Genomic DNA, 21,497 nt, shown 5'->3' on the forward strand with positions numbered 1-21,497 from the left:
ACAGACTAACTGACCCCCAGCACTGACCACCCGCCCCCACCGGCACTAACTGACCCCCACTTCTCTCATCAGACGCTGCTGTGCATAAACCCGCCCTTGTTCGAGGTGTACCAGACGCTGCTGAGCCCCACGCAGCACCATGTGGCGCTGGTCGGCACCAGGGGGCTCACGGCCCTGGAGCTGCCCAAGCGCTGGGGCAAGAGCTCCGAGTTCGAGGGTGGGAAGGCGACGGTGAACTGCAGGTGGGTCGGCGCCGGGTGGCAGCACGCTGCCGGGAGGACCCAGCCTTAACACCCCCCGCTAACACTGCTGGAGCCTTTTGGTTGTCTGCACAGTTCCTCTTGCCCCCACCCAAAGAGGTAACTCTTGTCACTGGGCCTGTGCCTGCTCTGTGTTTCAGCACCATTCCCATCGCCGAAAGGTTCTTCACAAGCTCGACGTCTCTGACTTTGAAGCACGCCGCGTGGTATCCCTGCGAGACGCTGGAGCCCCACGTTGTGCTCTTGACTTCAGATAACACGATAAGGTAAAACCTGCTTGTGTTCTCGTTTGGGGTGTGCCTGATTTTTCACTAGGTGCTTTATCCTTCTTACAAGAATCAGCAATGTAAGATAGGATGGGAGGGATTTCTGACCTATATCAGCTGGTGTTCCTGCATGAACATTACTGCTGTTTCTTTCCTTTAGGATTTACAGCCTGAAGATACCTCAGACACCCATCAAAGTGATAACTCTTTCAGATTCAGAGGAGGAGACTCTTACAATCAACAAAGGGTTTGTGTGGCTTCTTGCATTTTGAAATGCTTCTGACAGAATAAGCTCTGCATTCTCAGTCATGTTTTTAATGAGTGATAAATCCACCTTAAATTCTGATACGAATTTTCTTATGACTTACTGGTCACAGACTTCTGTGCTAGAACTTCTTCCTAGCACAGTAGCTGCACTATTTTTTTTCCTGATCGTTCTAAAAGAGGGAACAAACTGTACAGTCAGTGTTTGTCAGAATAATCACTTGAAAAATAGGCATTATCTTTAAGGATTAAGAAGGGTTTTTTTGAGTGGGGAATGCAGAAGACAGATCATCTTTTTATTTTCTCCTTGGCCTAATTGAGACGGAGAAACTTGAGGGCCTCTTGCTCAGTGAAACTGTGCTGGCTCGTGGTGCATTTCAGAAATGAGGCCTTTTAAGAAGGATGTTACCTGCCTCCATTTGCTGCTGAATGCAGCATATATCAAAGGACTGACGGACAGGTCCTTAGAAGTAATTTGATGTATTGATGGACCTAGCTAAACACTTGTGTTCTCACAGTCCTTGCTGACTCCAGGTTTTGTTCTGACCTGTCCCCAGGAGAGCCTACACAGCGTCACTGGGAGAGACTGCGGTGGCATTCGACTTTGGCCCGCTGGTGCCAGTCCCAAAGAACGTACTTGGACAGCGAGGGAGCGATGAAGTGCTGGCTTACCCACTGTACATCTTATATGAAAACGGAGAGACGTTCCTCACGTATATCAACCTGATACAGAGGTAGGCTTAGATTCATCCTTGTGTTTCGTGGGCTACCTGTATGTTTGTACATTTGGTTGGAGAGCCATCTCTTCACCTGGCTGGGACTCTGTAATGGATGCTGGGCTGATTTTTCTTGTATTCCAGTCTGTTTTATGTCTTTGTGGCAGTGCTAGTAGACATAACTCCAAGAACAGTGTGTTAGAACTCCAAACCATCGTGTTTGTTCTTTTTTTAATCATCCTTATTCTATAGCTGTTATTCAGCAGACTCCTGCAGGCAGCCGTGGGGAGTGTTGTGAGCACATCTTCTTTATTCCAGCACTGGAAATCTTGGCAAGCTGCTCGGCCCTTTGCCCATGCACCCTGCTGCAGAAGATAATTACGGCTATGATGCCTGTGCTGTCCTTTGCCTGCCTTGTGTTCCAAACATCCTGGTGATTGCCACTGAATCGGGAATGCTTTATCACTGTGTGGTACTGGATGCAGAAGAGGATGATGAGCAGGTACCTTGTCTTGTTCGTTTTGCTTCCTCAGTCACAGGTCAAGACAGCAGGGAATGCCTCGCAGTGAATGCCAAGTGCCAAAGCTGTGTTCTTCTATAACATAGTGAGTCCTCCTCCTACTCCAGCCAGTCCCCGTGATCCTCTTTCGCTTTTGTTTTCAATGTCGCTTGTGTGTATCCTGTAGATATAGCAGTTTTCAATCACACTTGCTATGAGCTATTTTAGAGGATCTTCTGAAGAAATCATGTGTTAGAGAAAGGCTTTTTAATTGGAAAAACGTAAGGGGACTTAAACTGATTTCTGTAATGATTAATACACATGCCTATATTACATAACACTTTCCTACTGCTATTTGTGTTGGCATTTCTATTTAAGTGCTGACTCACAGAAGAATTCAATGCTCTTTACAGTCGGAAAAGTCATGGGACCCAAGATCTGATCTTACTCCTTCCCTGTACGTGTTTGAATGTGTTGAGCTGGAACTTGCACTGAAACTGGCATCAGGAGATGAGGAAGAGCCTTTGGAGTCTGATTTCTCCTGCCCAATCAAACTGCATCAAGGTAGGGTGGTGGTTCAGGTTGTTGTCTTTTACTTACTCATTCTGTGCTCATTCTGTGGATAGGTGCTAGTCAGTACTTGCAATGAGATGTTCACGCTGACTGGACAAGAGGTCAATACACATGTTCAACAGTGCACAGCTGCAGAATGAGATTTTCTTCGCTCAGTGCCATCTACTACATTTGCTGTTTACATTTCAGATCCAAAATGTCCCTCTAGATACCACTGCACACATGAAGCTGGTGTCCATAGCGTGGGGTTGACGTGGATCAACAAACTGCACAAATTCCTTGGTTCAGGTGAGTGGCGAGACTCTGTTGCACATAGAGGAAAGGGGGAAAGGATTACTGTCTGAACAGCTACGTTTTGGTAGTAACAAGCTGGGGAACCTGTGAGTAATACTGAGAATACCTTACCCTGCACAGTGGACATTGTACATTCTGACAAATCTCTTTGCAGATGAGGAAGATAAAGACAGTTTACAGGAGCTGGGCGCAGAACAGAAGTGCTTTGTTGAACATATTCTTTGTACAAAACCATTGCCATGCAGGTAAAAAAAAAACACCTTTTCTGTTGCTTCCAAATCAGTGAGTTTTCTGGAAAAATATTTGTGATTAGCCATCTTCTGCTGCATTCTTACCATTAAAAATAATGAAATCAGCTTAACTGAATTCAAATAAATATAAATAAGCATTTCATGCATCAGGATTCTTAATGCACAGTTAGGTACGTGAGCTAAATTTTTGTGTCTGAAAATCAGCTGTCAAACCAGCAGAAGTTTTCACTTCCATTTACCTGTCCCAGTAAAACTCTGGGGCTTGATTAATCTAAGAGCCTTGAACACTGATGTGTTCCTCTTACCCACATTAAAAGACAAAGCTGTGCCTTGATAGAACAGCTTGTGTTTTTAGCTGATAAGGTACCCTAATCAGGGTTATGAGGCATCGTTGGCTGGGCTGTGTGATACTTGTGTTGGCTGTGTCATCTCGCTTTAATACGGCCTGATCACTTTTGTGGAATGCTATGTATTAAACATAATGAAAATACAAAAAGAAAGGTAATTCCTCTATTAATAGATATTAGTCATCTAATGTAAAGGGCTCCCTAAGTCAGTACAGGTAACAAATATCCAGTGGTGTGAGTTTCCACCTGAGGAAGAGATGTTTAGAGCAGACGAGGTGGAACACCTGTGTATGGGCAGAAGCAGTCTTTTCCTGAGGAAGTCTGTGCCCTGCACTAGATGAGGGTAAAGTTTCCTGGGTCACGGCAGATTTTAGCTTCTGATTCAAGGTTAAGTTGTATGGGTGCTCCCTCTCTCAGGATGGGTGAGTTTGCCTCGTACATCTGACTCAGTCAGACTGCATGGCATGAGAATAATTATTCTGCAGGACTGCTTCAGAAGAGTGGTTCCTAGCTTTGTGACATGTGCCTGGCTAAAGTTGATTGCTATAAATAGAACTTCTCCAAAAGAACTTGCACAACAACTTTCAGGAACAAAGAATGTTTTTTTGAATGAGTAATGCTTGTGTTTTCTTCCCTTCAGGCAACCTGCTCCAATCAGAGGATTTTGGATAGTATCTGACATCCTGGGGCCTACGATGATCTGCATCACAAATACCTACGAGTGTATTACAAGGCCGCTCTTGTACGTGGGTCTTAATTGGGCTGAAGTCCATGACTGCCCTATAAAAAAGTCAGGATTTTTTCCCCCGTCTGTTCTTTTCATCCTTTCACCCTGGACTTCTGTACCTCTCCTAAAGCACAATGACGTTTACCTGCTGAATGATCCCTGGCAGAGCACTGAAGTGTTCTCAGGGCAGTTGCTTAGTACTGATACGGTGGTTAGAGGGGATATAACTTATCTCTATCACTTTTAATGAGACAGTCAAACACTACATCATTTTTTTTTGACATCATTGTTGTCTTTCTGCTCACTTTTATATGAGGATTCTGCAAATCTGAAACTCTTCAGAGATTGAGGCATTTTGCCACTTGAGTCCTTGCTTGCCTTGTTACTGAACTTACTTCCTTTTAAATAAGATATTTGTGGTTCTTGACCTCTTCAGCTATGGCCAAAGATGTGGGGATTTGAGCTCCACCAACCCTGTCTAAAGCTGGATTTATCACATAATTGAAATATTTCCCCTTGGACCACTTCTGACTTGCTGCTGTAATATGTTAATTCCACAGTGGATGAGTTCCTTACTTTGTTTTAACTACTGTTTAAACTCTGGTGTAGTTTAAACCTTGTGAGTGTTCTGTATTTGCTGTTCTCTGGCAGAAGTACAGTCCATCCTGCTTCCCCTCCTCTACTCTGTACCAGGGAAGACAAAGATGTTGCTGTTTCCCCTCTCCGTATCCTGGCTGACTCACAGCATTCGTTTGAGAAGCACATTCGAAGCATCCTGCAGCGTAGTACTGCCAATCCTTTGCTCCTGAAGTAAGTAAAAACCATTCCCCAGGGAAGCTGAAGAGAGGAGTCCACGTTCATCATCAGCTCCTGACTGAACAGCAGGAACAGGGATGCAGCTTCTGCAGCAGACCTGTGCCTCTGTACAGATGCGGCACCCAACAATGTAGCCCTTTAGGCTGGAAAGGGAATCACTTTGCTCAGGGCTGGGTTAACCGCAGTGCTACATCAGGTGGTTCAGGGCTGTCCCATTGGGTTTTGAACATCTTTAGATAGCTCGTGATTTCCTCCTTGGGAAAACTGCTTTATAGCAAAGGGATTTACTTGTGCCCCTCATTTCCGTATCTGAGCCCCCAGAGCCCTTACTGTAAGTGCTCCAATTTAACCTTTCCAAGGAACATGGAAGAGTAGGATTGCAAAAAAACCTCTCCTGTTTATTCAGATCTGCTGATAAAGACATTGCTCCTCCCCCCGAGGAATGCCTTCAGCTTCTTAGCAGAGCCACACAAGTGTTCAGAGAAGAATATATACTGAAACAAGATTTGGCAAAAGAGGAAATTCAGCAAAGGTAAGAAAAAATCCCTCATAAAATGTGCTGTACAGTGTCCTGGTGGAACAATGCCACTAAGTACCTAGCACTAAGCCTCCTTTGCTGGACTAACCAGTGTAACTAAGTAAAATGTGTTAAAAAAAAAAAAGTAAAAAGATGAACCACTGCTTTTTTTTGCGTGGATGAAGGAAGCCAGTCTGCCTGTGCTTGAGCATGGCAGAGGAAATCTTCGCCTCAGCAATAATCCTGACAAAGCTGCTATAAGGAAAAATTGCATTAAACAAATCTCTGCTTTTTTTCAATTATAGTTGTTGATTTATTTAAAGTTATTTGAAGTTGGGCCAAAAGGGAAGAGTTAGTTCTCAACACTGCCCCTGTCTCAGTGGCTTTAGGGCTCCCTTCTTCAAAGAGTATTGATTACTTCTGTGTTTTCTCTATGTGGCCTAAATACAGATTCAGCTGGATTGTTGGTGTGGCTTGATTTTATGTATACGTTTATTTTTAAGAGTGAAGCTGCTGTTGGGACAGAAAAAGAAGCAACTAGAAGATCTGAGTTACTGTCGAGAAGAAAAGTGAGTATAAGTTCTCTACATCTGTCAAGTCAAAATCCAGAATGATGCACCTTCATGCAAAAGGGGCCCTGTATGAAATAATTATCTGAGAAGGGAAGGCAGTATGGCTTTAATTAGGCATTCCCCACTCCAGTTTTTTCAGGCTATGTCTGTTTTTACACACAGACTAATTAACATGTAAATAAGAAATAACCATTTCTCAATTGCATAAAGGAAAAGTTTGCGGGAAATGGCTGAACGGTTGGCTGACAAGTATGAGGAAGCCAAAGAGAAGCAAGAAGATATTATGAATAGGTGAGTTCAAACTACTGTTTCATCACAGATTACTTGCTGTTACGTATGGAAGTTTGCCAGCATGGTAGAAGAACAGTAGGCAGGAAAGTGCCTCACTGGTTTGTTGGAAGTCTGGGCTTCTGAAATTCTCTTTGCTAAAGGGTGACTTTCAGTACTGAACGCACTTGCTGTTGAGAAATGCTGTGTGAGGCTAGCTGAAAGAGGAGAGTCTTGAGCCTCTAAGACTTAGGAAAGATGACAAATGAGGCTTTACAGGTAGTTGGAAGACTGTTGGTATCTGAGTGTAACTAGTCTAACAGACGAGTTAATTCAGCAACGTTTCTTGCTTTATATATGAAGGATGAAGAAAGTACTTCGTAGTTTCCACTCTCAGCTTCCAGTTCTATCAGACAGTGAAAAAGATATGAAGAAGGAATTGCAGACAATACATGACCAGCTGCAGCACTTGAGCAATGCAATCAGACAGGTGAGATAAATATCTGGCCAGTAGGTTATCAATAACGCTTCATTCACAATGATCCTGCTGAATTAGAATACAGTCCTTCTGCATAGAGCAGCTTCATGCCTTCATTAAGTTAGCAACATTGTGCTAAAATAACTTCTGAACCTTATTACTAATACAGATAGAACCAACCTCTGGAACCCTAAGAAAGTCTCCACACCTTTCCTCAGTCCTAGCACTGATTTTCTCTTCTTTGTAGACTCAGGGAATCATTAAGGTTGGAAAAGACCTCCAAGATCATCTGGTCCAACCGTCCTCCTACCCCCTTCCCCTTTGTGGAAGAATGCAAAAGCAAGCTGATTTTAACCCCATCAGACTCGGAATTTATTGCAATGTGACACCTGGTTGTAGCTACAACTTGCTTTCACTCTGGCAGGCAGCACCTATGCTGACTGCAGGTCTTTTTGTACGTGACTTCTAGGTTAAAATGAAGAAGGAATACCAGCAGAAAAAGATGGAAAAAGGTACTAGCCCACGGAAACCCAGCATCACCCTCAGTGCCTACCAGAGCAAGTGCATCCAAACGGTTCTGAAAGAAGAGTAAGTTAAAGCTTGGATCCTCCTGTAGAATTCAAGCCCTGGCACTTATATAGGCTTTCCTGGTCAAATTGTAGGGTATAGTTTAATCTCGATGCGTGGGGGCAGGGGGCTGACTGCTGCACCAGCTGGAGTTTGTAGAGTCTAAAGCATAAAGCATGCCAGCTTGTGACAGTGGAACTGGTCCATCTTATGCTACTACTAAACTAAATCTGCTTTTAAGCCTGTTTTTTGTCTGAAGATCTTGTGGCAGTCTGTACCGTGCCTGTAATTAACAAAATCACTTGCAACAGCGTTTCCATGCTCTGCTTCTACCACATGAATTATTTTTCTTCCTGACTGGTCTCAAACAGAAATGACTTACAGCTTTTTGACTTGAATTTATTTTTCTTGAAGGGGAGAACACATAAGGGAAATGGTAAAACAGATCAATGACATCAGAAGCCACGTGAACTTCTAACATGTCCATGAAGATGAACCTACAATGAAAAGTTGGATGAGCTTTAATTTTTCTCTGGTAATTCCCCTTGTATATTTAACATTTGTAAGATGGACAATATGCCTTTTCTTTATTATTTTGTAAAGATAACTATGAATTAAAATACTTTTGATAAGATTCCTTACATGGTGTGGTTTTTGCTTTTCTCCTGGAAGGAGATTGTGCAGTCGGTTATTTTAAACCTTAAGTTACCATAGTGTAATACTTACAGCTAGCTCAGTGGTGTGGAAAAGCATGGCTGCTTCCGTCAGAAAACTCCCTGGGTTTAGTCTGGGAAGCATCACCTACCCTGGGTCCATGGCACAGTTACTGCACTGGAGGCCTGTGGCAGAAGGCAGAGTAGAAAGAGACGAGAGAAGCGCACACACTTCAGCAGCTTTTTTTTTTTTAATTTGGAACACTTTCTTCATAAAGGACACACCTTCAGTACAGTTAACAAATGGTTACACTTGAATCCTGTAGACAGCAGAATTCTACATCCACAATTGCACAGGACACCAATGGCTTGGTTCACTGGAATGCAGTATTAACTTCCAAACACTGTTCGCCTTTGTCAAAAGATGGCTCTGAAGTCTGTCTTAACATTAAGAGACCAATTATCTGCTGTAGACAAACTTTAGCGGACAATAAATAATTGTTGTCCCTGCCCCCCCAATTCCCCTTAGAAAAGGTGACGTGGTCAAGCTCAGTTTTGAAAAGTAGTACTGCACTGCTACAAAAGTGGCACAGCAAGGGGTGCCAAAGTAAAGCTGAAAGGAAAGGAGGGCTGTTATTACCTGTAGGTAACGAGGTTACCAGACATGCTGCAAGAACACTTGTTTTTTGTTGCTTTTTTTTTGTACAGGTTAAGACTATACAAGTATAGGAATGCATACAAAAGTTGATCTCATCCCTTTTACAGTCTGCACAAACAGAATCCGGCTTTCTAATCCACTCACCCTGTGCATCAGAGCCAACCTGCCAGGTTAGAAGTAGTGCCTGTTAAAAAAAAAAAAAAAAGAAGAAAAAAACAAACTCTTACTGTGTGAGGCAAACCTACCACCCCATTCAAATTGAGCTCCAGGACACCAAGAATTGGAGGGAAAAGCATTTAGTTGCTGATGTTTTGAGAGACACCAGAATCCATTGAGTGAATACAGAAAAAGCTTTTAACTACACTTAATTGACCAGTTTAAATTTGCTCTGCAAATTTGGCACACGTTTATAAAGGCTGCTTTAAATTTCTTAAATTTGAGTTCAGCAGGAGCTTGAGTTCCTGCTTCTGAAGTTGTTTTCCTTCCCAAGGAGTGATTTCCCCTAAGGGTTAGCAGGACAGCTGCTTGTAGTGAGCACATCTCCTACACTCCTGTGGCTAGTCAGGCATCTAATGTAAAAATAGGTTTTTAAAAGGGATGCTCAGTGGCTGGTGGGAAAAAAAGTCATTCACATTCCAACTATGAAAATGGTCATAGCTAGAACTTAAACAGGACTAAGGGTGCATGATGGTGTAAAGTGGTTAAAAAGGAAAACCGCCACACAGTAACTGTAGACCCTTCCTCTCCAAACCAAAGGGCGTTACCCCACCGACTCACACAGTGCCTGGTTTACCAGCAAGGAACTCAGCAGGCAGCACCCCTCCTTTCAGGTGAGTTCTCAGTCCCGTTGCTGCCCTACTGCACGTGCCTCCAGCCTCTTCATACTGGCCCTACCTGCCATCGCTGTCCACTGACAAAAATACACAGATGTGTGTATGGCCACACACACATGGAAAACTCCATTCTGCGACTGATGTGTTTGTCACTGCCTCTGAACGATCACAGACTGATCGCCCCCTCACCTGTTCCCTACAGCCTGCAGCAAGGCTCCCTGCAGCCATCACCTGCAACGTGACAATACCACGCCTATATAAAAGGCGGGGCAACAATCTGTAAAAATACGCTAAGGAAAAGCCACACCAACCCTGCTCTAGTCAAAACAATTTAAAACAGTCGGCTAAGGCCAGGGTTGTTTAAGGCAAGACCAGAGAGGAAGGTAGGGCTGCTGAGAAGGGGCACTGACAGCTGGACCAGGAAGGGGTGTTGAATGCCATTAACGGCTCCTGCATTAGGACGACAGTCCATAAACTCCACTAAAAAGTCTTTTTCTGCATAGGTCTTCAGGTGCAATTCCTCAAGTGTTCAGCTTGCTGAGAAGATTAGCCACCGTAGCTTAGCCACAAAACTTCCTTGAAACACTGCCGCACAGGTTAAGTATCAGTAACGAGTTAAGGTTCAGTCTTCAGGAAGAAAGGGCATACAGGAAAATGCTCTTCAGTCCACAGCTCTTTAACAAAGGCCTGTTCCCTCCCCACACTCCCAGGAGTTTGTTTGGCAGAACAGTATGCTAACCGTTGGAAAACTGAACGCAAAACATCTGGTATTAGATTTATGCATCAGAAGGCAGCTGCTGTCACCTCACAGTTAAGCAAATTGTGAGAGGTTAACAAACCCAAAATCTGATACTAGCCAATTAATAAAGAACCCAAGCCACTTTTCAACGTCTGCTAAGTGACATGAGGTGTCACCTGGAAGATGATAACTCCGCCGTCTATTAGTCTAGTTGTTACCAAGGTAGGAAAAATGTTGGGTGTCAGGATTATGAAAGGAATTAATTACTAGGATGAATAAAATGCTTTAATTCTTGCAATAAATTACAAGCAATTGAGCTTGTATGCTGCTTTTTGGCTGTTTTTAAGGCAACCCTATTTGAAATCACCAGTTCCTTCCAATCTTATGTTAGTAGCAGGATATACACTGCTAAAAATATAGTCGTGCATTACAGCTTGGAGCATTTTCTGTCACTTCTGGCTTTGTTCATCACTATCAGATCTGTGACCAAGTATGTAAGGAAAACACAGTAAAAAGAGGTAAGCTTAAGTTATAGATTTTGGACAAAAACAAGCTGCTCTCTCAGCCTCTTTTCTTCTAATTGAGTCTTAATGAGGGACCACCAGTCCAAGAAGTCCATTTCCAACAGCCATACATGAAACCACTGCTACCCAACTGCATGCATGAATCTCCAATAAAAGCAGAAAAAGGAGTAATGCTCGTGGTACCACCATGGTATTGATATAATAAGAAACCCAAAACTAAAGCCTGATTGATCACATTTTTTTTGCCTCTGCTGTCGTGTAATTTAAATGTATGCTTATAGAAATACAGGACATTGTAGGATTCAACTCTGAGCATTAACATGATACCATACTTTTAAGAGATGCACTGTACCTTTCAAACGTGAACCAGCAGAATAATGCAGTTCCAGTGCACTTGTGCTCTGTGACCAGGTGCAGTCACTGTTTTCCATACAATTAAACTGACCCAGGAGAGGTGGGTCAAGCTGACTTTGCTTCGTTCAGCATCTTACCTCAACCATTTTCAGTGAAAGCTAGCAACTTCATGTCTATTGCCACCCACTAGAGCAAAACAGACCTGTATAAACCCCAAGTCCATGTACTGCTCAGCTTTAGAGATGAGAAAGAACTAGTCGTAATTCCATGTTTTAACTTACATTTGTGAGATTACAAAACAGTGCATGTCTTGTGCTTTTTTTTTTCTCCAGAGTATCAGAGTTCAAAGGAAATATTTCAAGGAGCTAAGTTCTCAGTACGTTTTTTTTCAGGGTTTTGGTTGGTTGTGGGTTGTTTTTTTTTTGATTGGCATTCTTTTGTTCAGGAGACACACAGCTCACTCATGTCCACCACATTTCAGCAGCATTCAGATTCTTCAACACAAAATCAATGGTTTAAAAAAAAAAAGCACTGAGTTATGAAATAAGATCAATATCCAGTGTCCTGCTAATAACGTCATATTTTAATATAAAATATTCATACAGCATACTCTACACCTCATTCTCTCTGCTAGCTGAATACTGTTACTGACTAGTCAAACAGAAAAACGTCAACCACTTTGCTCTTCGATGTTTTGGAGGGACAATATGGTTTCCAGCAGCTACTTTGATCACAGTAAATGGGGGAAAAGGAAAAAAAGGGAAAAATAGGGGGGTAAATGTTCCAAAAAATCTATATTAGGTTACAAAGTTGGCTGAAAGAGGGGAAGTTTTTCAGTATGTAAGGACTGATCCCACTCAGTGGAACACGAAACACCGCACTCATTAGTGTTTCCATTAGAAAATTCTCCTTCCTACACAGCAAGTCACCCTTGTGCTCTCTTCCTGCCCAGTATGAAACCTTTTCCCCTCTAGAAACAAAACTTAGTCATTGCTCCCCTCTGTTGTCTTCTGCTCTTTCGGTTAGAGTTAAATAATAATTAATGTTGCTATAAAGATGAGTTAAAAACCCCAAACGCAGCCTTGGAGCCCGCTCATCAGGGTGTCATGTTTCAGGTAGCTGATTAATGTCCGTCAGTTTTGTGTCATTCAGGATTGCACGGATTCTCTCCAGGGAATCTGCCTGCCGGATCCTCTCCAGCTGCACCTACAGAAAACCAACAGACAACGAGCTAGTAACACGTGCCAAAGCAAGACCACAGGTACATAACCAGAGCTGAGCCAACAGACATATCAGTGGCTGAAAGACACAAGGCTTGAAGGAACGCAAACTTAATTTAGAATCGAGAATGGGCAAGGGGGGATGATGCAACATATAACACAGTTTTGCTTTTAAAATAAAACCAATTTCTAGGGGTCCCAAGCAAGCCCTCATTGTCACACTTTTGCCTAATAACCAGCCACTGTCACTATCCTGGCCAGGCAAACAAGAGGAGCTGTGTAAAGCCACAAACGTTCATGGAAAGAATGTAAAGGAAGTACAGACCTGCCTGGCACATGCCTTCAAACCTCTCAAGATTCAAGCTGAAATGCTTTTGGATGAAGTGTTCCTATATCCAAGTATAACCCTGTTAGCTGCTTGTCTGATAACCTCTCTTAAGCCAGTTCACACTGAAAAAGTGCCCAGTAGAACTGCATGCAAATGAATGCAAAGAGATCGCTATTTTTTTTTGAGGGGAAGGAGAGGGGGGCACAGGCAGTCATTCAAATTTCTGTGCTCTTTGTATCAGCATCTAGGTTTTCTTTTGTAAATTCTTAGCAATTGGTTAATTGACTTTTAGCTCGTCTCCATTGCTGATACCTAGACTCAGTCAGTCGACACCTCACGCACACGTGACTGCAAGAAACCCAAATCCTCATTCGGCAGTAACCTCTCTTGCGTTCTTGTGTAATGCCGCAGACCTTGTGCTATGGACACTAGAGACAGCACAAACCATTGCTTTTTCTTAGCATAAAGACTCACTAAGTGCTAAAAAAAATAACTACTTAAGGGCAGAAAGAAGAGACAAAATACAGAGCTATAACACTTACTGAGCTCATCACTGAAGGCCTACCACAGGTTTTGAAAGAGCACGACATCTTCAAAGTGGTGTGTATGTTTTTGCTCTAAGAACTACACAAACCAGTCTATTCAGTACTTTTAAGATGAGAGAGAGAGGCGGGATGATGACAAGCAAGAAACAATTTCACCAGCCAGGGCAACTCAATAGCCTCCCTTGTACTACCTACTCCTCCAGAAACAGACAGAACAAAAGAGGACAGTTCCCTATTGTTCACTAGGCAGAGCTTAGCTGGATGGACAATTTCCAATATTCCTGCGTTTGTTTTCCAAATAAACCTGAACACTTGACTCAAAATAATCTGTATTTCGAATTCTACTGAATTTCACTGAGTGGATTGGGCAAGAACCCAAAGGGGAGACAGTGCTGAACTTCAGTATAGCACTTGTGAGCAAGATTTCTAGTAAGCAGGACAGCGACTTTAGCAGTGTTAGGGGGAAAAATTCCAAAACCAGACACTTAAGGTGAAACCTATCTAACCTGGCTACCTGAGGAGACAGCCACCCTGCAAACACTACAACTGCAAGTTCTTTGGCTCTAGTTAGCATTAAGAGAGATCAAACTGACAAACTGGAATTAGTAGTAGCAGTAAGTATAGCAGGAAGAGGAACAATTCCATATATTCAGATCAAACAGTACAAGTTCCTGATTTTATCCTCAAATATACGCACCTTAAATTGCTATGGAATGTAACATACAGAAAAAGTGTCAGAAGATGGACAATGAAATGCTAGGGCCTAAAGTTATCATCACTTATGGCTCTCTACAGTTCAGCTTAGCACAATAAACATGTACGTTTGCTGATAAGAACATGTTGGGATTAAGTTATCAGAATAAAATCCTCTAATACTAACATAACACTAGGAATACTTGGTCAGTTTACTACACCAGTAATTAAAAATCGTTCATCAACATAAGGAAATTTTACAACTGCTATTTCTTATGCTAATCAGCCCTGGATGAGTAAAGAAACAAAGGAGTAGCACCTTATGAATTGCACTTCCCTTACCTGAAGCGTCTGAGAAAGCTTTACAAAATCTCTCTGCACTTGCTCACTGACATCTAATTCAGTCTGCAACCGCTGAGCTTTATTCTTCTCTTCAAACACCAGCTGTTCAAGGTTTGTCTAAAGACAAAAAAAATCTTTGTTATACTTAAATTGAATAAAAAAAGGATAAGTTTGTATAAACTGAATAGAGCACAACACTAGCACAAGGAAGCATGGTTAATCTCAAGAGTCCTGGCAAGAAATTAATCCAATTGTTCTTTCCACACCTCAGTTTTCTGAACTGTGAAATATGGAGCTAGTACCCATCAGACAAATTTTCTCATGATTAGATTGGATAAAACATGAAAAAGCTTCATGTCTTTTTAACAGCACTATGCCCAGGGACCTCAACATGAAAGAGCGGGTTTCTGAGTTTTAATGAAAATGTGTACTGTAGAGGAAGGGCAGTAATCTGCTGGTGAAAATATAATTCTCTTACTGCCTTTAGACTGAAGCCTAACTTTGGAAAACACCCCAAAAGAGATATTCAAGTCAGCAGCAATTCAGATACAGTGCTTTAAAAATCCAAGTGCAAAGTGATTGGAATGAAGATTTAGACTGTCAGTGAAATCAGCTCCATTGGATGCAATCTTATCAATATTCAAAAGCTTCCTCTTCTGTTCCCGTGTCGTAATATAACCTCTGAGCACAGGCAGATCAAAGAAGATGCATATATACACTTCACACCCAGACACAGCTACCTTTGCTGCGGTCTCCTTCTTCAACTGTTCTTCGAGAGTGTTTTTTGCTTCCTGCAGACTCTCCAGCTGCTGCAGGTTTTCCTGTGAAGAACTTTCCAACTATACAAATAAAAAAAAAACAAAAGCAAAAGCAAAACAAAGAAGATTAGAAGTAGAATTTCTGACACTTCAATTTCTCATAGTCCCTCCTTATGGGAAATACAGTCCAAGTGTCTCCCAGGGATTCAGAAATAAACCTAAATAACTTCTCCTAGAGAGACAGAAAACACCCAAATAATATCTCTCTCCCTCCCCATCTTCCTTTTGGAGCTGTAGGGAACTGACCAGGGCTGATATTTGGGTTATTAATTGGGTTACCCAATATTAACTAGGAATTAGCTACACTAATCCCACAACCAGGGTGAGATGAAGGAACAATTATGTTACATATTTCAGAATGCTCCCCTTAGTTCAGCTCTCTTTCTCTCCAAATGCTAGGCATGCTAAACATCACACACACAAAAATACATTTGAAGTGTTACTGACACCTCTAAGGCAGCTGGAGAAAAAAGTTCATTTTCTCAGATATGAAGAGGTTGTTATCAACAGACACCAAGACAGTGTCACTTCCAAAGTCCTGACAGAACTAGCAGAAAAACAATCTTATTCTCTTTGTTTAAATACACACCAAAAAAAAAAAAACCACCACAGTGAAAGGACTCCTTACCTGTTCCTTCTCCACTTTTATTCTTTCCAACTCAGCTTTTAAACTGGAAATGGAAGCTGAAAAACAGTAACATTAAAGCTTGAATGCAAGAAAAGCACAAGAAATTGGACAGCTCCTGTTTACTTCTGTTAATATTCAGAGATTTAACTGTGTGCTACACCAAAGGTACTTCAAAGAGAAATAATTTTTCTTTTTTTCAGCTGCACAGCTTTGATTTATACTCTATTAGAAATGGACAGTTTTAAAAGTTCAGGTAAGTATATTCTATCACAAAATCAAGTCTTCATTACTCATTTTGACATCCTTGCTCACCTATTTCCTCCTTGCAATTCTCTATTTCCAGCTGTAGAGTTTCTTCTATATTTTCTTTCAAATATTGTTCAGCTTGAATCTGTTCTTTTAAGAATAAAATTTCCGCCTTAAGTTTCTCCTCAAGGTGATCTGCTGTTGTCCGCACGCTAATTATGTCTTCACGATATTTTAAAACCATCTCCCGGAGCTCCTGAATCAACGATTAGCAAGGAGTTGTATTATGATCTTCAGATAGGCAAAGTACCATATTTATAGCCAGCACAAAGCTCTATTACCCCAAGGTTTGTCCTGCCATACCAGATCTTGCATCCAGCAAGGCATTAAAACAAAACTACAAACAGCTTGCTTGGACTTGGTAAATGAGAAGCTTGTAAACATTACTGTCTCCACAGGATTACTTACAACTTTCTACCCCTGATTTTCACTTCCTGCCATACCCAGTCTTCTAAGCTCGATGTGCTCGAGTGTGCATGAGCAAGGCCAGGATGGCTGACACTTCAAGGCTCAGGACTATTACTGGTTTTAACCTTAACGCATAGACAGAAATGAAAATGATTGACTTAGCTTTACTTAGTGAATCAGTACTTGCACTGGAGTCATGGTGACTGGGCACGTGTGTGCACAACACAGATTAAACCAGCTGAACCAGGATACGCCTGAACTCTTCTGACAACAAAGCAGCTGTCAGGCCACAGTTACCTAAACTATTATCTATCTACCTATACTCAGAAGCATCTCATGGAAGAGCTTGCAAGCACCAGTTGTACCATCTGATTTTGTATATCACAGACTATGGGGTTAAAATCCAGATTATTGTTCAGTGTGCTGTTTTGAGGCAGCTTTTTGATAAAGAAGCTTCTTCCAATGACATCAAGTTCTGTGCACTGTTTGTGTTAATAATTTCAAAGTGGTTTACCTCTGCTGCTTCTGGCAGAATGAAATCCTCAGCTTGTTGTAAGGACACATGCAAGCTATGTTTTCCTTGAAGACTTTCATTATCTTTTTGCAGTCTCACCAACTCTTCTGAAACCTGCTCCCTTGACTGTGTCAGGACAGCCTTCCAAGAAAAAAAAGAAAAAAAAACCTCAGGGTCATGCTCAGATCTCTTCATGCCCCATTTACTATCACTGCTTTCAAATGACTGAATTTGTTGTAAAGAAGGGAAACAAAATGGATCAGCATTATCAGTCCCCTCTTTTGCCTAGCCTCGGCACCAGAAATGAAAGCAAAATCAATCTTAACTGTGCAGGCAGATGAGAGGAAGCAAGCAATAAATACAGCATTGCTAAATCTCCCAGTCTTCTTCCATATTTATCCGGTTAGCTAGCTGTGCTCATTCAGCAATGGGAAAAAAAAGTCAAATATGGTTTCAGAAACTGGCAGAGCTGTTTATTAAAACCACCTAGCAACTCAGCTGTAAGATCAGGTTACTGAAAAATTAAATATTCATCCTAAAATTTTCAGTGGTACTTGTCTGCCTCCCACCATCTTTTAGGAAAACATCAGAAGTGCTTATCCCTTGCAAAGAACAAGGATTAAGAAAAACAGTTTTGCTTGCATTACAAAAGAAATACATCCAGTGAACTTTTTTTTTTTTTGAGAGGAATCTTAGTTTGGATGCACTGAGACTTAAACTTTGACAGATGCTGCCCTTTGCGTTATAGGTGGGTAGTTCTGAAAAGTAATCCCAGATCAATACATTTTCCAAATCTTCTGCAACTCCATTAAGCATGGTCTCACAAAGAAGAGCAAACAGAATGACTCTGCAAGTGATCTCCTGGTGAGCTACAGGCAACCCTGGATGCCAGAAGTGCAACACTGGGATTCAGGAGAATGAAAGCTTTTCTCCCAGCACTGCTGCGTTAGGGAGGAAAAAAGAAGAAACTTGATTCTGATACAAAAGGGAATGGATTGCTGTAAGGAAGTCAGACTTTGTTCTGCCCTAGAAAATGAGGTCCTATTCCTGGCATAATTCCTACAAGATGCTCAAAATAGTTTTTAAAAAGTAAGCTCCCATACATATCTCTTTCTGGGTGTTAGGGCTGATATTTTAAGTCTGACCTGTAAGAACACTGAGCATTCATCTCAAACTGAAGAAAACATTCACCAGTAATGCTACTTGTGATGAATCCTGAAAAAAATGTCTTGAGAAAAATCTACTCTGTCTTCAGAAAGACAGAGTGAAATAAGATACTAAATAGTCATTAAATATACATAATAAATGAGAAAAAAAAACAGTTGTCTAGTCAGGTCCCTATTAATCTACATGGATATACACAAAAAATGTGCCAGACTGACCCTACAAACTGTTTGAGGGTCAGCACCCATCTCAGAGCTCCCATGGTCACTATCTTTACACGTTAAGATTCACAGTTCTCTCCAGCCAAGCTTGGTTGGACAGCAAGACAGTCTTTTATAAACACTCTGAGCCCCAAGGGTTAGACAAACAGCATCGTTCAAGTGATCTTAAGCTGTCTTACCATTTGCTCCTGGACACTTCTCTTTGCTTGTGAAAATGCCTGCTGCAGTTCACTGAGGAAATCCTCTGATTTCTGACACTTAACCATAAGCAATGAAATCTGAAAAACAAAAACAAAAGACACACAGACAGATATAAAGCATTAAACACTTTGAAGAAGAAATAGGCTCTGAAGTTCTCTTCCCTGTTATCACTGATAACATACACTTGGAAATTTCAAACTTATCAACTAAAGTTTTCTTAGTTTCTTCCTCAGTAAAACAGTAACACACTTCAAATCAGAAAGAAGTGATGCTACGCTTTTATAACAATGGTAAACTTATATTCTATTTACCAAACTCTAAACAACAACAAAACAGTTAATTCTCATCAAACTTCAATGTAAGACACTTCGTAGACACTGAAGGGAAACTGCAGAGCTATGAAGTTTTCAAAATTTCCTTTACGGTACTGGTTTTTAAAAATATACCTTTCTCTGAAAGCACAGCTCTCCAAATACTGTTAAGCATGCATTGCTGTAGAATAACTTAATTGTAGAGTGAAGTAAGATTAAACACTACTTAGTTATGATTACTTCTGGTACACCAAAAAGAAAAACATATTCGTGTCATCTAGGACAGACTTAGCCTCATGACTGCTATTTCCTTAGTAAGAAAAAAATAAAACATTGGCTGGGATGTAAGAGGGAAAGTCTTACAACTCAAGAGAAGCAAATCCAATAGCTTATATATGGTATCTACCGAACATTGTAACCTTTAATATGCCCAAGATTTTATTTTATTTTATTTATATATATTACTGCTATGACCACCACACATCGTATTTGGCTTCACTGTGCCAAATACATATCTGTACACATTTCAGACTGAAAAATCTTTTAAATTGCCTATGATTTTAAAGAAGTCTAGTGCATATTTCAGACAAACTAGTGTTAATGCTTACTCAGATACTCAATAACTGCATGTCTTCACCACAAATCCATTAGCTGTGTGCCAAGCGCGTAGTATCATAGTTCCACTCTTCACACACAAAGAACACAGGGCTACTTTTGCATGTTTGAGTGACTTCGTACACAGGTCACAAGCTCAAACACTACTCAAATTCCAATGATTACCTCTGTAACGGATTTCAATTCAGAGATGAAACTTAGGGCCAAAACTGGGTAACGTGTCAGACTTGGCTAGAACCAGGGGCAGACTCAGATGGAGCATAACTAACCCTAGGAACGTTCACTTTTGTTGCTTCTGCTGCAGGCAGTCCACCCTCATCCAAGAGGAGAGATGAGTTCTTGCTATATACTATTGAATAATGTTTCTACATTCCTAGAAACTTTGTAATAAAATGATCATACCTGATTACCAGAGTCTTCAGCACTTTGTTTCATATAATCCTCCAATTCCTGTTTATCTTTCATAGTCTTTTCCAGCTGGTCATTGGCCTGCCTCAGCATCACCTGCAGCTTTTTCACCTGTGTTGTTACAACAAAATAATTTATTTTCACATTATTCTGGGGAGTATTTATTCCCTGAACACAAATATAAATTGACTCATCACACTCCCCCCCCAGAAAAACACAAATCCCTCAAAAATCCCATGCAACCCAGAAGTTCCTTTGCTGCTCTGAAATACTGGGCACCACAGATTACACCTATAAGGAAACACGGGACATCGAGCTGCACTGGACCTCTGCCACGTAATGACTTCAGTCACTTATTTCAAAGCAGAACATGACTCATGCCTTCTGTACCCATCTGAAAATTGTTCTTCAGAATATGCTAGGAAACAAACCTCTTCCAGTACTTTACGGTCATTTTATGCTGCTAGGATGAGGTCCTCTCTGTTAAGAACTCTTGTAGTATCAAAGATAATAGGATTTAATGTATGAAAAGCATTTTAGAATATAAATTATGAAAGACACTGACTTCAGCATGAGCACAACACTTTTTATAGAACGGTGACTTTACGGCACTGGGTAAAGTGGTTCTCCGAGGTAAGTATTTAAGAAATACACATATGTGGTGTTCATGGCCACACACCAGTAACAAATTAGGTCGTGTTAATAAAATTACATTAATTAATCAGATTTCAAGTGTCCTGGCATTGGCTCAATTAAAAGCAATTAATAAAACAGCAAGCGGTTCATCGTTGCATATTTATTCATTCCTAAGAGCACCTGCAAAAATCTTGCTAAAGCTAGAAGAAAAACCTTACCTGGTCTCTTGTCTCAGCCTCCTGAATCTGGATGCCTTGCAACTGCTTCTCATAATTGGAGCACATATCGCAGCGTCTACCCAGCTTGTTCCCTGCATTCTGCACCTAGAGGACAGAGTTATCACCTCCAATAAAGGCTATAAAACGCAAGGAATGCAGGACTGATACATACTCTCAGGTGTGTTGTGTGTTCACAAAGTATTACTGATAAAAGACAGCAGCGGAATCATGTAACCGCAGGATTAAATTGCTCTAGAGGTAAAGGATAAGGGAAATCAGCTGCTGTACATAGATCTTCCTGGCACAAATCCCACTAGTAGTGAAGAGCAATAAGCCATGACATGCAAGAGTTGATCAGGTCATTTAGTGTGTCCTTTTGAAATTTATCCCATAATTACCTGCATAGAAACAGACATCTAGGAGAGCAGTTTTTAACAGCCTTCAGCCTTTTTTCATGCAATTATGTTGTATTACAAATCAAATTATAAACACAACACTACAGGTTTTATTTGTTTTGGTTTTTTAATTAAATGAACACAAGCCAACTAAAAAGCAAATCAGCTCATTGGGTCAGGGTTTCCTTTAATCTTTTTCTCCCTGAAACTGGGATTTGAGTATTTTTGCAATGGCATGTACTAATTGTGCTACAACAGCCATCAAGATTCATTTATTTTTTAATATCCTCCTCAAACACTGCTCAGTATCAGAGTCCATATAAGCAGCTAAAATAACAGTTGGGAAAGAAG

At 41.2% G+C, this 21,497-nt stretch overlaps 2 protein-coding genes across 2 annotated transcripts in view; one reads left to right on the forward strand and one right to left on the reverse strand.

Moving 5' to 3' along the window:
- Positions 1-66: 66 nt before the first annotated feature.
- On the forward strand, positions 67-8,052 carry NUP88 (nucleoporin 88; the record flags this gene model as incomplete). The annotated part of the gene is made up of 16 exons (XM_035343422.1): positions 67-242; positions 401-526; positions 687-773; positions 1,348-1,524; positions 1,825-2,008; positions 2,419-2,569; positions 2,768-2,866; positions 3,027-3,117; positions 4,111-4,212; positions 4,849-5,007; positions 5,420-5,545; positions 6,034-6,099; positions 6,313-6,393; positions 6,733-6,859; positions 7,317-7,435; positions 7,829-8,052. Coding segments are annotated over 16 exons (1,935 nt in total), but the record flags the coding sequence as incomplete, so codon positions are not given.
- Positions 8,053-8,303: 251 nt separating this feature from the next.
- Positions 8,304-21,497, reverse strand: part of RABEP1 (rabaptin, RAB GTPase binding effector protein 1) — a 56,407-nt gene continuing 43,213 nt past the window's right edge. The window contains exons 10-18 of the mRNA XM_035342837.1: positions 20,752-20,856; positions 19,892-20,008; positions 18,542-18,640; positions 16,978-17,118; positions 16,062-16,251; positions 15,750-15,805; positions 15,044-15,142; positions 14,304-14,420; positions 8,304-12,381 (exon numbers count right to left, since the gene is read on the reverse strand). Of these exons, the coding sequence (XP_035198728.1) occupies positions 12,280-12,381; positions 14,304-14,420; positions 15,044-15,142; positions 15,750-15,805; positions 16,062-16,251; positions 16,978-17,118; positions 18,542-18,640; positions 19,892-20,008; positions 20,752-20,856 (1,026 nt within the window). The 3' untranslated portion in view covers positions 8,304-12,279. The remainder of the gene's footprint in view (positions 12,382-14,303; positions 14,421-15,043; positions 15,143-15,749; positions 15,806-16,061; positions 16,252-16,977; positions 17,119-18,541; positions 18,641-19,891; positions 20,009-20,751; positions 20,857-21,497) is intronic.

This window comes from Oxyura jamaicensis, chromosome 19 (assembly GCF_011077185.1).
Source record: "Oxyura jamaicensis isolate SHBP4307 breed ruddy duck chromosome 19, BPBGC_Ojam_1.0, whole genome shotgun sequence".
NCBI lineage: Eukaryota > Metazoa > Chordata > Aves > Anseriformes > Anatidae > Oxyura > Oxyura jamaicensis.